Source organism: Populus alba, chromosome 9, assembly GCF_005239225.2.
Source record: "Populus alba chromosome 9, ASM523922v2, whole genome shotgun sequence".
Taxonomy (NCBI): domain Eukaryota; kingdom Viridiplantae; phylum Streptophyta; class Magnoliopsida; order Malpighiales; family Salicaceae; genus Populus; species Populus alba.
The window spans coordinates 6,849,857-6,866,700 of NC_133292.1; the positions used below are offsets into that span (position 1 = coordinate 6,849,857).

The 16,844-nt window shown below is 32.7% G+C and overlaps 2 protein-coding genes across 5 annotated transcripts; both read left to right on the plus strand.

Moving 5' to 3' along the window:
• The first annotated feature begins 4,416 nt into the window (after positions 1-4,416).
• On the plus strand, positions 4,417-8,741 carry LOC118027536 (small ribosomal subunit protein uS8my). Of its 4 annotated transcripts, XM_035030914.2 has the most exons (4): positions 4,421-4,544; positions 4,663-4,689; positions 7,309-7,371; positions 8,185-8,741. In XM_035030914.2, the coding sequence occupies exon 4, from the start codon at positions 8,210-8,212 to the stop codon at positions 8,597-8,599; it is 390 nt and encodes a 129-aa protein (XP_034886805.1). In that variant the 5' UTR covers positions 4,421-4,544; positions 4,663-4,689; positions 7,309-7,371; positions 8,185-8,209; the 3' UTR covers positions 8,600-8,741. The 4 variants fall into 4 exon arrangements, with proteins under 4 accessions (XP_034886806.1, XP_034886805.1, XP_034886804.1 ...); XM_035030913.2 differs by lacking the exon at positions 7,309-7,371; XM_073411525.1 differs by lacking the exon at positions 4,421-4,544 and having other exon boundaries at positions 4,568-4,689.
• A 1,767-nt stretch (positions 8,742-10,508) lies between these two features.
• On the plus strand, positions 10,509-16,190 carry LOC118027534 (signal peptide peptidase). The gene is made up of 12 exons (XM_035030908.2): positions 10,509-10,657; positions 11,041-11,182; positions 11,554-11,669; positions 11,773-11,924; positions 12,038-12,123; positions 12,833-12,960; positions 13,493-13,543; positions 14,720-14,806; positions 14,937-15,006; positions 15,446-15,582; positions 15,684-15,761; positions 15,915-16,190. The coding sequence occupies exons 2-12, from the start codon at positions 11,143-11,145 to the stop codon at positions 15,993-15,995; spliced, it is 1,026 nt and encodes a 341-aa protein (XP_034886799.1). The 5' UTR covers positions 10,509-10,657; positions 11,041-11,142; the 3' UTR covers positions 15,996-16,190.
• The last annotated feature ends 654 nt before the right edge of the window (positions 16,191-16,844 follow it).

A 16,844-nucleotide genomic window follows, 5' to 3' on the forward strand; every position in this document is an offset into this window, starting at 1 on the left:
TGTGTACCTATTGCATACTTGAAGCATTTTGATTTTGATTGCCATTGGGAGCTCGTCGGGCTGATTATGCAAAGTATGGGTAGTTTTCTCGTTTCTTAAATTCTCAGGTCTCAGGTAAAATCCTATTTGTTGTGGCTTGGGACAATGGGAATTAGCACTCTCATAACTATTGCGTTTTGCAGTAAGTCAATTAATTTTTGGTAGAATATCAATATTTTCTTGTGCAAACGAGTGAACGACGTCATTGAAGGAAAAAAAGGCCCTTTGCTTTATTTTCTTTTCTTTTTGAATAAATGAAATGTTTTGATTTTTTTCTTTTCTTTTAAGAGCATTAACATCATCTGATGTATTTTTTTCTTTTTTTCGAAGAAAGAAATATGTCATTTACCTGTGTGAATACTGAAAAGCAATCATACCAGCACTTGAAAGCATGGTTATTAAATTGGATTAACTTTAATCAATCCGGTTAATTATGAGAAATTAAAAAAAGTATTTGAAAATTTAATATTCTATATAAAAAAATTAAGAAACATTTCATGATGTAGGTTATATATAGTTATTTTAGATATAAAAATAAAAAATATATATATATTTTATATGAATGTAAGTTATAGGTACAGTTATTCAATAAAAAAAATTAAAAAATAATATGTGAATGAAGGAAAAGATGTGGATATAAGTTATAAATATCATAGTTTTAAAACCCGGACCGGCCCGGCGGGTCAGCCTGGGACCCGGACGACCCGGGCCTGGAACCGGTCCGGGTGGAGGCAAAAACCGGTTTGGAAATTGGCCTGGAAAAACCCGGTCAACCCGGAGGGTCGATCAGGGACTCAGTTCACCCGGTCAAACCCGGGTGAGACCCGGTCAATTTTTTTTAATTTGACAGTCATTAAACGACGTCGTTTTGGCCTTTTAAAAGGCCAAAACGCTGAAGACTAAAATAAAGAAGAAGAACAAAGCAATATCAATTACAATTTGCAAACTTAATTAACTTAACTCTTTGAAATCCAGCTGAGAAGCAGAGGATGTCTTGACTAATGATCGCTGACCGGCAGCAAACAGTCTCCAAACATCATCTAATGTATTGTATAGAACGATTGTTAGGTGAGCCCATGCATTGGTTGGTAGGTAATTGACATTAACAACTCTGCTAGCTTGTCAATAAAACTTCATCGGATTGTTCTCATATTTCGGCCCTCTACTCTCAGATTTTCTTAATGTGGACTCTCTGGTTTTTGTTTTTTTAATGTTTTTCTTGGGTGATTAAAGCACTGTATTTGGGTGATCACATATTAAATCACTAGTTACCTCCCCACTGCAAATTAATTGTACTCATGTTAACAGATAACAGCCCAGCTGATAATACTTATTATGGGTTTTGGCTTACACCAGGAGAGCTTTATTACCATCAAACCAAATTCAGACACAAAACACAGACCCAGATCAATTCTCCTCCTACTTAAATGTAATCCAGCTGATTCAACTCGCAACCAAACTTTTATGACATGAATTGACGAATAACTGCAATCTTTTCTTTTCTTTTTTCTTTTAAGAAAAGAAAAAAATCTTTCATGACATGAATTGACGAGCAGAGCAGGGGTTGGGTGGAAAGTAATTCGTGAGTGAAGGTGGTGGCGCTCCAATTTTGGAATGGCTGTAAATTTAGCATAAATAAAAGGAGGGAGGGAGAGAGATGAGAATTTGAAAGAATTTGGTTTTGATTTTGAGTTAAGATGTGAAGAGTGGAGAATAATTTTAAGTTTGGCAAGTGGGATTGTGCTTAGAGAGAGACTGAGATGAAGGTGCGTGATTTGCACAGCACTTTGGGGGGGGGGGTGATGGTGAAAATTTTTTGGATCTGACCCGTGACTCGATCACTTGACCGGGTTAGGTTTCAAAACTATGATAAATATAGTTATCCCACATAAAAAATTTAAAAATATTTCATGGGATATAAGCTACAAGAAAAATAATATTTATGTGTTATGAAAATGATAGTAATAATAAATTATTCATGAAAAAATTAATTTAATTTTTTTAAAAAAAAAATTTTTAATAGATTTTAAACATAATTTTATTGTCTTTATTATTTTTTAACTTTCAATCACACATAAAACATAAACATATTATTTTAATGTTTTTTATTAACTTGATGTAATAATCATAATTTTCTTAAAACAAACAATGATTATAATTAAAAACTTGATAAAGATAAAAAAAATATTTTTTTTTAATTAGTAATATCAAATGATTTTCTCGCCTGATATCTTTCATGTTTAAGAAAGTTTTGGTCCCTGTTGCATAGCACGAACATGCACCGAGCCTTAATACTGTCGACATAAATCTTGTAAAGCCCAATCTTAAGGGAGCCAGTGCAAACCAAAATGATGGTATGGGTATTTTTATATGTGAAAAAATTTTGAAGTGTTGCTACTCTATAGGTCTGAATTAAAAAAAAAAAAAAACTAATCTTGTAAATAATGGCATATAACATGTTCCATCGTCTGAAAGGGCCCATTAAATATTATAGCTGGGGCTATGTTTTGTCCCAGCCATGATTTATGCTTGTTTTGTTTGGTTAGGAATTTGATATATGATTTAGAGTGAGCCCCACTAAAATTAATATCAAATCATAGGTTTTGCTGAGTCTAAAAGTCATGACTCGACAAAAATTACTTCACTTTCTTTTCTTTCTTTTTTTTTAATTTATATAGGTGTTCGGTCAGCTTACGTGTGCTACAACTAATCTCACGGCCCACTGAACATTCTGCAAATCCAATGAGCATGTAAGGCACCATGAGGGTGACGGGCGTGCACAGCGAGATTTGAACCCTGATAAAAAAAAAAACAAGTCTTTTTCACCGCTAGACCAAGAACTCAAGTGCAAAATAACTTCAGTTTCTTGCATCAACAAGTCACGGTTTCAAACATTCTAGCTGTGTATTTATTTGTGTTTTCATATTACTATTAAAATCTAGTCCATGTTCACAAGGACCTTGATATTATTTTGCTATATTTTTTATTTATTGATAATCATATATTTATGTAATTTAACACTATGAAATACATGTATTTTTAGTTATTTTATTATCAAAAATAATTTAACAAAACATCTTTTAATTTTTTTTTATTCAACGCAATTTCAACTATAATTTTAACTAAATATATATTTTAATTTAACTGGTAGTAACTAAAAGTATTTTTTTTTATATCTATTTTTTTTTCAAACCACAATCATAAAATTTATTGTAATATCAAATACATGCTCGTAAAAAAGATAATAATATTAGTTTTGATTAAATTGAAAAACATGTAAAAATATAGTTTGACTAAAAAAATTCAAGACTATAAAAATTAACTATGCTTATACTAATAATAATAAAAAAATTGTAAAATACTAAATTGTTTCCATTCAATTTGCAAATAACATTTGGATTCCTGAAAAATATTATTTTATCTTACTAGCAAGATAAAAAATTTTGTGTAAAATATATAGCGAATTACACCGTGAAAGTTTACAATGAATTACCTCACAATATATAGCGAAACAATGATCTCTTTTGGAGTTTTTAATTATACTCAAATTCATTTTAACTCATTTTTCGTGTTTTATTTTTAATCAATCGGAAATTACCCAACTGGCTCTTTTTTGTCTAATTTTTAAAATGAAAATGCTAGTTTCTCTTAAAAAAATTTGTGTTTTTGTGCATAAAATAAAGGAATTGGAAATGGATTAAGGGACTCGATTAAAAAAAGTACGGTACCCGTGGACCTAACTTGGAAATATTTCTGTGTTGGTAAACGAGAATTGGTGGATGGCTCGCTGCTGAGATAACGTCGAAAATGTTGTTTGGTCTGGCAATTTCACTTGCGCCGGATGGATGCCGACCCCGCTTGAATGGACAGTAAAGTTTATGGATATTTCGTGTTTGGTTCAGTTAATTGTGTAGTTTGGTATTTTAGTATTTTTTTTATGATTATAATTTTTTTTATTTAAAAATATATAAAAATAATACTTTTTTATATTTTTTACCAGCATATCAAAATTAAAAAATTAAAAAATTAATTTTAAACAAAAAATTTAAATTTTTAGCTAATAATATTTTGACCATAATTCCAAATATGCAAAATCTTTTAAAAAATTACAAGTTATAGTTTTTTTCCTAAATAAAAATGTAATTAAGAGGTTTTAGCAGAATCATATAAAATTATAATATATATTAATTAATTAAAATTAAATATGTCACAGGGTAAAATGCATGCAGCACATAAACAAATTTAGCCTAAAATTTGAAGGTAAGAAGTTGGGTATGGATACTACATTATCTTATCCAAAACATTACTCAAAAGTCAATAATGACCTTAAAGTTTAACAAAATCACATTTATACCAAGTATATATATTTTGAAAAATCAATAACGAACCCAGGGTTTCTCCTCTTTCAACCGCCGAACACTTTCCAGCAGACAACACACGAAAACAGAAGGGTTTGAGTCCAATCCCCATTGTCTTCTTTATCTCCGGATTTTCTCTAAAAAAAAGTGAGTTTCTCTTCTTATCTCAATAATCACTCATCCTGCAAATATTTAGTATTTTTATCTCAATAAACATTTATCTCATATTTATCTCTCTCTACGCCCCTCCGATCTGTATCTCCAGTAACCGTTAGAGAGAGAGCCTCTTCAGGTACATCTCTTTCTGTCAAACTTTACGTATTTTTTTCATTAAGTTTAGGCTTATGCTTAATGATTCCTTTTTGGTTTCTGAGAAAACTGAGAAACAGAAAGAAAGTTTTGATTTTTTTACGGTGAAAATGGAATTGAAGCTATCGATCTTGCGACTTACATCAGTTATTCTTTTTTTTTACATCAGTTATTCAACAGTTCAGAATGGCTGTTGAATCGGGATCAGCATAGCATTTTCTATCTTTATCTGTAAATTTAGTAACTGAAATAGAGTGTAATTGTTGATTTTGATAAAAAAAAAAAAAAAGGTCTCTCTGTCGATTTTTATGTAAATTTTATCAGCCTGTTAAATGATTATTTTCTTTCTTTGCTAAACAAATCAGTTTCGACAGTTTTAGGTTTATGAATACTGTGAAATGTGGATAACTTTTTGATGCTTTGTTAAATTGGAGATTTCTTTATCACAGGGAAATAAGGAATGCTTGATAGCTTTTATATTCCAGAATTGAGCAACACATGTGTGAAATCCCGGTACATTATAAATACGATGACTGATGACCGTGGAACAAGATTGTAAAGTCCCGATAAATCAAATAAGATGACTGGAAAATGGTGAAAATTTGATAAGAAAGATTTAATAAAGAGGTATTAAATAAAATATTAGGATACATTGAATGAATAATTATGGATGATAAAAATGATTCTGGAAGTTAGCCTGAAGATGTTGGAAAGGCCTAGGGTAATTAAAGGGGAGGTATAAATACAATAAGACAAAAATCAACTCATTTCTTCTCTAAGAGGTGCCGGCCAGAACAGCCCGCGCCCTCTGTTCTTCTTCACCAAATCCATCGCATGTCCTTGCAAAACAAAATGGTTGTGAGATTGTAAATTTGTGAGGAAGGAAGCTACACTAGAAACCATTGAGAAAGAGAAAGAGGGATAGATAGAGAAGAGTAAGGAAGAAAAAAAAAATCAAGTGAGCTTGAAGAAGAAGGAGAGGAGGAAGAAGTTGTCTAGGAAGCCACAACTTAGGCTCAAATTCGTTTGGTAAGATGATTTTCATTGTTTAAATTGTGTTCTTGGTAACATTTGATGGAGATGACGAAAAACGCCAAATGTTATAACCATAGGGTTTGCATGCATGTTGAAAATAGAGGTGTAATCAAAACTAAAGAAACTAAAGAAGAAAATTGAAAGAAACCAAGTGGAAATTCCTAACCTAAGAACCGGCCAGCCTTGAACAAAAAAGGGAGTGATAGATATGATTTGAAAGGGGAAATGCTAAATGTTTAACAAGCCTTGTGTAGGGTAAGTTGTGATTAAAAATGGAACTTTGGATAAATGGAAGGATTGTGTGTTCTTGTATACATGAAAGGGTGTTCATGGCGCAAGACTAGGAAGGAACTTGTTGTAAACACATCTTTAAAGCATATAACTAATATTTAGAATGAAAATATGGGAATGATGTAAAAAGATGAAGTAATTGGAATAAAAGAACTTGGATGAATGGGCATATTGGTGTTGGCCAGATTTGGGAACAAAAAGGAGGGATGGAAATATAGTTAAAAATTATAATGTGAAGTGTTAACAAGTGGGTGAATGGTGGTATAGTGATGTAAGTACAATTATTGCCATTGATCCTTAATTAGAAGCATCAATACATTGCTAAAATGGATGGTAGAATGGAGAGTAAGTGTATGAACAAGTGTTAATGAATTAGAGGAATTAGTGTGAAATTTTTACATGTACCTGTGAAATTGAGGACATCCAAAGAAAAACAAATGGGGCCATTCAGCCAAGTTCATAAGATTAGGGGGGGGAGAAGAATATAAAATTGTTGTAATGGAATTAACAAGGATGAAAAGATAAGTTTTGGAAAATGAGGATTTTGAAGTAAATGGGTTAAGTTAGCATGAGAAGGGGATAAACTAGAAGAAATTATGTTAAACACTGAAAAAAACCAAGAGAAAACACCTAACATTAGGGATGGACAGATTTGGTTAATTGGAGGATTGTGCTTAAAGGTGCTATAGGGAATATGGAATGAAAATACTTGGTTGATTGTCAAATCCATAGATTGAGAAGCTGGACAGTTTTGTCACCTGACTTCCCAATGAGATTAGAACTTGAAAATGATAGAATCAGAAATAAGTTTCTCGGAAGTTGTAGCTAGGGATGTTAGTTTTCAAACAAATCTGACCTTACTTATTTTGGAGTTATAAAACTCTAGATATGGATTAAAAACTGAAGCAAAGTCAAACTGAATCTTGCTGGACAGATTTGTATAAAGTGCGACAATGGGTAATTTTGAGTATGTTAATGGCAGAACTGGGTTTTCGTCCCTTCAGTTAAGTTGTAGTTTCATATTTTAGCTTTCAAAAAAGTCAAGCCACGCCCAAACCCGAGGTCTATAATGTTAGTTATGAATAAAATATTGAACATTGATTATGAGTGATAATTGGTGTGGAAACTGTAATGAGGAAATTAGATGAAGGAAACTAAACGGAAACCTCAATTTATTCATGGAAATAAACTTATGTGAATGGAATTCGCAATGATATGAGAGCTCACATTATAGTGAAGCTATTAAATGATACTAATAATACCTCTTGATTCAAAGCATGAGAGGTGCTTGGAGCAGGATCATCTGCTATAGAAGGAAACTAGTTAGTCACAGAAGGAGGTAGGTGCATTGCACCTCTGTCAATTAATTTTACCTAAATCCTTGATACTAATTATCATTGCTTCAATTGCAGTAGGTTTCCATAATAATAAGAATATGAGTACTGAATAATATTTAATTGACTAGTTTCCTGGTTTGAAAATTCATTGTGTTAGTGTGACGGGCAACCAGGAATAAAATTATTGAAATGAAATTTAATTTGACTAGTTTCCTGGTTTGGAAACTAGTGGCATCAGTGTGGCTGATGACCTGGAATAAATTTATTGAAATGAAATTTAATCTGACTCGTTTCCTTGTTTGGGAACTAGTGGCGTCAATGTATCCTCTTTGAATGGATGGCAAGAGAAATAGAAAAGAAAGACAATGGTCCTGTCAAAGATTACTGGTTTTATTTAATCTCACCTTAATTTATCCAAAAAAATGTTGCACAAAGGTTCTAGTTTTGTATGAGTTTCTCAGTTGCAAATGTATTAACTTTTGTCAAAAATTGGTTACTTGCACTTTTGTCCACTGTTCTCCTTTTCTCTGCACTATGTCCACTCGTATGCTTTCTTGATATCTATAGGATTATTGTTAAAAACAAACTAGTAGGTAAATTTCATAATTTGCTTAATTCTGTGATAGTAAGTGGTGAAATTATAGTTTTCGGGTTTAGATTTGGGTCAGGATGGAGTCAGGTTGAATGATTTTGTACATCCAATTAACATAATTAGTGTGGTATTGATTGAAATGCGTGGTTGATGATTTTGTACTTCCAACATTTGATGTTGATGGTGTGATGGATTACAGTTCCTTTGCATTTAATTTTTCCAGCTTGCTGTGAAGAGAGAGTAGTAGCATGGGGAGAAGGATATTGAACGATGCATTGAGGGCAATAGTGAACGCAGAGAGGAGAAGTAAATCTACTGTGGAGTTACAGCCCATTTCTACTGTCATGTCTTCTTTTCTTAAGATCATGAAAGACAGGGGATATATAAAAAACTTTCATGTTTATGATCCACACAGAGTGGGAAGGATAACTGTTGAATTACAGGGCAGGGTTACTGATTGTCGAGCTCTCACTTACAGGCAAGACATTAAGGCAAAGGATATAGAAGCTTACAGATTGCGAAATCTTCCTACACGCCAGTGGGGTTATGTTGTGGTCACAACTCCGGATGGTATATTGGATCATGAAGAGGCTATCAGTCGGAATGTGGGAGGTCAGGTTCTTGGTTATTTTCATTAGATGTGTCTTCTGTGTCATCTTTTCAGATTGTGAGAACTTGGAAGCACAAAAGGACCATGATGGTTCTTGTTTTCTTTTCTTTTTATGAAGGGTAAATTAACTTTCAATTGAAGCCCGTATCTCCTCTCTCTTTTAAGTGAAATGAGTTTACTTAAGCTGTATCAAAAGTAACAGTCAATGGCTCCTTTATCATATAGTCAAGTTCATACTTTGCAACTTTGCGACGCCTAGTTGATATCATGGATGTTGCAAAACATGTTGCTTGAGAGTTCAGTAAGTGATCATGAAACACGAAGGAAAATTTTATTGCTACCTGATGTGCAAAGTACCTATTCAGGCATACTTGAATTTGCATTTTGTCAATTAATTTTTGGTAAAACATCAATATTTTCTTTGCAAACGACGTCATTGGGAGCTTTTTCGTCGGGCTGATGAATACTGAAAAGCGAATTATACCAGCACTCTATAATCTAAGTGTTCTACGCTGTGGGTCTGATTTCAAAAAACTAGTCTTGTAAAATATTGCGCGCGTAATGTTTTGCATCGTCTCTTTTCAACAAAAGATATGATTAGTTTGGATTATATTATTGTCCTTCACGATGCTATTGTTCTAAGAAAGAATTTTTAAAATATAAAAGAACATCCAAGTGTGTTTATTTATTTGTTGTTAGAGAAAATATAAAATTGCTAGGGGTTAATTTCAATGTGACCTGGTAACTTATTGAGTTTAAAGATAAATTGGATAACAGAAAAAAAATTATAAAAAATATAATTTGATTAAAATAATACTTTTTTTAAAAAAATATTATAACAACATTATATTAAATCAATTTAATTTAATTTAGATTCATATTAGGTCTGCATCTTGATTTATAAGATTATAATAATTTTTTATAATACAAATAAAAATAAACTAAGAAAGCCAACTTCCAAATAATTCTCATATTAAATAATACTTTTTTTTTTCTAGAAATTAATTTAAAAAATAATCTAATAAAAAATTTAACACAAGTTAATTTTTTAATATGTCAACTATTTATATACACACACGCAACAAAACATGTAAATTTGATATAATTTAATTATTATTGAAAAAATTTATCATTATGCAAGCTTGCAATGAGACATTGAAAATATTTTCAATTTGAGATATTTTATACAATTTGTTTCCCATTTACATGATGATCTCTAAAACAATACTAGAAATAAAAAAGACAACAGGAGTTTTGGCTTATGGGAAAGTTTATGTTCTTCAATCAAAATATTTTTTATACAAAAATATTAAAATAATATTTTTTTTATTTTTAAAAATTTATTTTTAACATTAATATATTAAAAACAATCTAAAAATTTAAAAATAAATATTTTTTTACTACTAAAACAGACAAGTTCTAAACTTTTGTTTGGGATGAGCTGGCTAAAATTTATTTACTTTTTAAATTATTTTTATGTGCTGTTATTAAAAATAAAATTTTTAAAATATTATTTTAATATATTTAAAAAAAATTAAAACGGAAACACCCATTAATACTATATATCTCAAAACAAGAATGAAAGCAAGACAATTATTTTTTGTTGCTGACATGGGAAAATGTTATTGGATAGCAAACTTCACCATACGTGGTCTAAAGAAATACGTAAACAACTTCCTGACTGGTGACGTTGTTTTTTTTTTTTTTTTTTTTTTTCTGAACTACCAAATTAATTACTTCGAGCATATCCATAAGGGCCCGTCACTTATTACATCACAACAGTCAAATAATAACAAGGCACGTATTCTGAAAGTATTCCCTTCCACATAAACTCCTAATTTCATGGCTGCCAATAAAAGTTTACGTGACAGACATGCAGGATGATTGATGGCAGTAATTTTTTACCAAGCATTTTTTACCCGTATCTCTTTTGACTCCACATTGACCTGCCTCTTTTGGTAAAACCCTATCCCTCTCTCTATTTCTTTCTGCAAATATTAAAAAAATCTCATTTTCCTCTCTCTCCCTCTCTATGCCCCTCCGATCTGTATCTCTAGTAACCGTTAGAGAGAGAGAGCCTCTTCAGGTACATCTCTTTCTGTCAAACTAAACGTGCTTTTGTCTTTAAATTTAGGCTTATGATTATTGATTCCTTTCTGGTTGCTGAGAAAATCGAGGAACAGAAAGAAAGTTTTGATTTTTTACGGAGAAAATGGAATTGAAGCTATAAATCTTGGGATTTACATCAGTTACTCCTTTCTGCTTATCGTGACAGTTTAACATGACATTCGAACCGGGATCAGTATAGCATTTTCTATCTTTATCTGTAAATTTAGTAACTGAAATAGAGTATAATTGTTGATCCCAATTTGAAAACAAAAAAGATCTCTCTGTCGACTTTTATTTAAATTTCATCAGCCTATTAAGTGGTTGTTTTCTGATTTTTATTTTTCTTGACTTAAATTGCAGGGTTTTTTTATGGTAAAGAGGCAATAGGTTCTCAATTGATCGTTGAAGTGTAGTAGATTAGCTTAATAATCTATCTCCAAAGTGCTTGGTTAGAATACGAACATGAAGAATTGTGAACGAGTTGCGAATTGGGCTTTAGCAGGTATTGTCTTTTTTCTTACTTTGACAAACTTGACAGTAATGTGTTGCTCATTGTAGATTGCCTTCCTTAGTCAATTTCCATCATTCATATTAAACGTGTGCTTATCTTGTTGTCCCGGGGACTCTTCGTAACTTTTGAGTTTGGATGTCAGAATACTTGTAGTATGGTGGGAAATGTAGGGTTGACTCTGATGTGTATAAAGAACAGGAGGGCTACTTTCTCTGAAGCATTGGCCTAAGAAAAAGAGAAGGGGTTTCTGAACATGATAGCTCTTTGTTTCAAGAATCTGATGCATGTGGTAGCACCTTTTGTTTGTTACGTTTTGGAAATTTGACTCGAAGTTGGTCCCATGTGTCTGATCTTCAATGCAGGTTTAACATTGGCACCACTTTTTGTGAAAGTAGATCCCAACTTAAATGTGATCTTGACTGCATGCCTGACAGTTTATGTCGGCTGCTATCGATCTGTCAAGCCTACGCCACCTTCAGTAAGTATAACAAGCATTATCATTTATAACTTTCTCCTGTGTATTTCCTGTTCAGCAAATCCATATTGTGTTTGTCTGAAATTCGTCATGTTTAATCTTGCAGGAAACCATGTCTAATGAACATGCAATGCGCTTTCCCTTTGTCGGGAGTGCTATGCTGTTATCATTATTCTTACTCTTCAAATTTCTTTCAAAAGATTTGGTTAATGCTGTACTGACCTGTTACTTTTTCGTGCTTGGAATTGTCGCGCTTTCGTATGTTCTTTCCACCTGATCTTTACTAATTTATATGTTCAAAATATCTGAAGTATTATTTTCCTTCTAGTGTTTATATCATTCTCATGTTTTCTTGTTTTCATTTTTTTCAGGGCAACACTATTACCAGCTATAAAACGTTATTTGCCTAAGCATTGGAATGATGATGTCATTTCCTGGCATTTTCCTTATTTCCGCTGTAAGTGATGTTCTTGTGAATCCTCTAGACATTTCAAGTCCACTTAAATGATTCTGAAAATTCAACTGGTTTCCATCATTATTTTATAACCACAGTTATCAAATACTATACTGCTGGGTTGCTTATTTGTGGCAGCTTGGAATTTCAACTGCAAATAAATGCTTCCTGACTCAATACTGAATTCCAGCTAATTGTCCTTGCATGCTGCTTTATTTTATGCTTATTTACTGATTTTTAGCTTGCAGGGAAGGGAATGCTATTGTTATCTTTTTTGAATTTTGATAAGTAAAATCACAGTTTAATGGCTATCTTTTTATTTCTGTACATGTGGAAAAAAAGGATGAGGAGAAAACATCCTTTCTGCTCATAGTGAGTGACATTGTTTTGGATCCCAATCCCCGTGTCTTAAAAACTGGATTTTAACAAGTTAGTTGCTTGTACATTCATGATTATTTGGCCATTAAAGTAACACGGTTCTTAGTGTCCTGGAGCTGTAATTGCTACCTGTACTTTAGGTATATTGATGACGAGTTGTTTTGGGATATTCTTGACCAGTTTTTACATGGGTGCTTTGCAAGTTGTACAGGCTTTATTATCTGCATGATAAAGCATTACTGGTCTTCTGCTCCCTTGATTTTTCTTTTGATTCATAGGATGTCTTCATTGTATCATGCAAAATGATGTTTTTCCTTGTACCTTTCTTCCCCAGCTTTGGAGATTGAGTTCACAAGATCTCAAATTGTTGCGGCAATTCCTGGAACATTCTTTTGTGCTTGGTATGCTTCCCAGAAGCATTGGCTTGCTAACAATATTCTGGGCTTGGCTTTCTGCATTCAGGTCTGGCATCATTCAGTCAATAGATTTCTCATTGTTGCCAATGTCTCTTTTTGAAAAAAATTGTCTTCGTATCCTTTTTTTTTAATCTCCAATTGCTTTGGAAGTTATTTTATGTTTTGTAGAATATCCTCTTGGATACTGAATAAAATTATTTATAGAGTGTCTTATTTGCTATTGAAGGTTTCTACTTTCCAATTATGTATCTTCTGGTCACCATCTTGAAATTGCTAAGAACTTTGGGTATGCTTGTTTTATAAATTTCAACCTTTTCCCCTGAATACTTGATATAATCTAATATATAGTAGGTGAAGCTTTTAATAGCATCCATGCTTGTACACACTAACACTTGCTAAGGGCTTATGTATGTGTACCACAAAATTCCAATGTTCCTTGGAAATAGGATTTTATTGAGATTATTATGTGTTTACTTATGATCTGTGAGATATTTTTCAGCAAAAGTACCTGTGATTGATATAGTTATTAAATATGGACTGCTTTTAAGCGATTTGATTTTGTGATGCTTCTTTTGCAGGGGATTGAAATGCTTTCCCTTGGTTCTTTTAAGACTGGCGCCATCCTCTTGGTTAGTTCTCTGATTGTGGAGTTCACATATATATTTTCTGGATAACTATTGGTCATACAATTACAGATGTAGCTAGTTTGTTACATTAGTCAACTTAACTTATGTCTATACGCAGCATAAGTTACAGAATGTAGATATTCTTTAAATTTCATATGTTTCTTAAATATCTTTCCCTCGAGAATTTATTTCCTCAGAATAAAGGTGCTTGCATTTTCCTCGTGTAATCTAGAGGATAAGGCCCCCACTCTCAACATTAAATAGTGTCTCTCTAGTCCATCAAGAGACCATATCCTGGACTCTTATCGTATGATCTTATTTTGTACAAAAGTTTAAGTTAGTGTAGTATTGGATTAAGTGGTAGTGGGTGGTAATAAACTTTACTTCTCTCACTCATTATGCCATTACTTTGCATACAAAAAATAGAAGATTTAAGAAGATGCTTTAAACCCTAGAACCATGGATGCATCTTCAAGTTTAGGTATTAACATTTCTTACCATACTAATCAATTTATTTTGATGAACATATGATGTAAGGTAAGAAAAGAACAATACCTAAGTTTGAAGATCTATATGTGGTTTATGATTTGAAAGCTTGCACTCAAGTCTTCTGATGTTCTGTTAAGTAACGTTATAGAGGAAAGGAAAGTTTTCTGTCCTTTTTTCTTGTTATCCTTTTATACGACATAATACCCCTAAATTAGTGAATGAGTAATGCCTCTTAATGGGCCAAAGAAACCTTATTTCAGGTGAGGGAAGCGCCATTTTCCATTAGATTACTATAACACAATGCATGACCCTTCCTATTAAATGTTGTGAATGGTCATGTAACTTTCCTTTTCCTTCCTTTTTCCTTTTGAAAAGTCAAATATAGCAATGAGTAAAATGTTCATAATGGTTGAATGCATAAAATTCCAAAAGTTGGAAAATTTAACATTTCTTGGTCCTCAACTCCTTGTCATGAGTTTCAAAACAGAGGTTGATTTTATCATTTATGCCATATTATATTGTAACTGTTTTTTTCATTGATGACACTATGGTGGGTTTCTTGATATATGATTGCTGAATTAGACCAATGTGCAAGTGAATCTGTTGCCTTACGAATTAGCTCCTGGTCATTTTTTCCATGCAATTAGTAATTCTTCTGATATTTGATCTTTTTATACTTATTTATGGCAGGCTGGACTTTTTGTATATGACATTTTCTGGGTTTTCTTCACTCCTGTTATGGTTAGCGTTGCAAAATCTTTTGATGCTCCTATAAAGGTTTGTTTTTGAGCTTATGTGTCTTGCCTGATATCAAAACTTCCTGTAAAAATGGTGTTTGTTGATATTGAAGCTTTTGATATGATTTGTTGCAGCAGTCTAATTACATGCCTATTCTATTCTTCTGTAGCTTTTGTTCCCCACAGCTGATACGGCAAGACCATTTTCCATGCTTGGACTTGGTGACATTGTGATTCCTGGTAAGGTGTCGAGTTCAGCAGGCTACTTGCTATTTGCTATGATGATAAACAGCTGTATTTGGTCTCTATGATTAGTTGAAAATTTTGTTCATTGAATTTCCTTTTCAGGTTAAATAATAAAAATTTAGGGAAACATATGGTTGGTCTTCTATTGGGTCTTTCCTTTGAAAGAAATCGAATTGAATCTTTGAAGGAAACTGCATAACTGAAAAAATACCTGTGCAGTAGCTAGACAGAGAGGTTTGCATAATCTTTTTATACCAGATGCATGTATAAAGGGCAGCCAATATTCTGATTTTAGCATCAGAAAGGTGAAGACACGGGGCCATATAGATTTTGTTTTGGTTACAGAATTAGCTGCTAATAGGAAGCACACTATAGAGTGATCATCTACTTTTAGGTTCTTACATTGGTTGTTTATATGTTTTTTCCCTTTCAGGTATTTTTGTAGCTCTGGCACTGCGATTTGATGTGTCTAGAGGAAAAGACAGCCAGTATTTTAAGAGTGCTTTTCTTGGATATACAGCTGGTGTGGTCCTTACGATTATTGTCATGAACTGGTTCCAAGCTGCCCAGGTGCCTTGACTTGATCTTTTATTTTGTTTTTCTTCTCCATTTTACGTGGTCAGGATTATCATCCCTTAATCACCGCCATGCTTTTGTATTGTTACTTTCAGCCTGCACTTTTGTATATTGTACCAGCTGCTATAGGATTCTTAGCCGCTCACGTCGCATGGAATGGTGAAGTCAAGCCGGTTTGTTCAATACCCTCTATGACCTTATTTCTGTTGCTTGCATCGACCATCATTCTATTTCATTTTATTTTTTAAGAAATTTCTTCACCTGCTAATTCATCTCAACAACACTTTGTTGTCTGATATAGTAACTTCTTTGGACATCATGTGCAGTTAATGGAGTTTGACGAGTCCAAGACTGCTGCATCATCTCAAGAAGGTAGTGAAACCAGCTCTAGCAAAAAGGTGGAATGATCGGAAAAAACGTCAGATACTGAAACTCTTGTAGAGCCAGGGAAGAAATATGCTTGTTTTCAATCAGGACACAAAATCCTGTAACTGTCAACCTTTTTGCTAACTTATGCAACCTGCACACCAGTGTAACGGATTTTGGAATTAATCGAAAAAAAATAATAACATATTTATCCTCTTTACAGTAGGACCATTTAAGACATTTGTTCATTTTATTCGATTCTTTATGCCTCCATGATTTTACTTGAGAGGCCTTGAGAGGAAAGGCTTGTTTGCAATTTGGCGGTGATCGGCTTGACTCTCTAGGATGAGCTGCTTGCTCTTCTGCCGTGGAGGTCTGACGGACCAAATGGTTTAACCACTAGCTCATTAAGGGATTTGGGAATTTATTTAATTGGACTTTGCCTAGCCTTGTCTTCAATCCCTACACTTGCCATGGTTGCTTGCTACTGGGAATTTTTTCTTTGGTTCATCTCTTTCTTCTCAATGTCCGTCTCATCATGGTTGAAAAACCTAATATGAGAAAAGACCCAAGTTACGGGGAGTAATTTTATGGTGTTCGTAATTAGTGGTATTATATGAGTTGTTTTCCTGTGTTTACTTTAAAGAAAGAAACTGGTATCGAAAAGAGAGAATCTAGGCTGAGACATTCCAATCTCCTGTTGTATATATATATATATATATATATATATATGAAAAGAGAGGATCTAATAGAGTAAGTGGATAGAGTAAGTGGTGGGTATATATATATATATATATATATATATATTATTAGTTACTCTTGTATATTATAAAATATTTTTAGTTAAGAAGCTTAAATAATTTATTTTTTTTAAATCAGAACAACAATAT

Coding starts and splice junctions, on each gene's coding strand:
- LOC118027536 (XM_035030915.2), top strand. CDS start 8,210: ATGGGGAGAAGGATATTGAACGATGCATTGAGGGCAATAGTGAACGCA.
- LOC118027534 (XM_035030908.2), top strand. CDS start 11,143: ATGAAGAATTGTGAACGAGTTGCGAATTGGGCTTTAGCAG. Junction 11,670..11,772: donor TCAAGCCTACGCCACCTTCA/GTAAGTATAACA, acceptor TTAATCTTGCAG/GAAACCATGTCTAATGAACA. Junction 11,925..12,037: donor CTTGGAATTGTCGCGCTTTC/GTATGTTCTTTC, acceptor CATTTTTTTCAG/GGCAACACTATTACCAGCTA.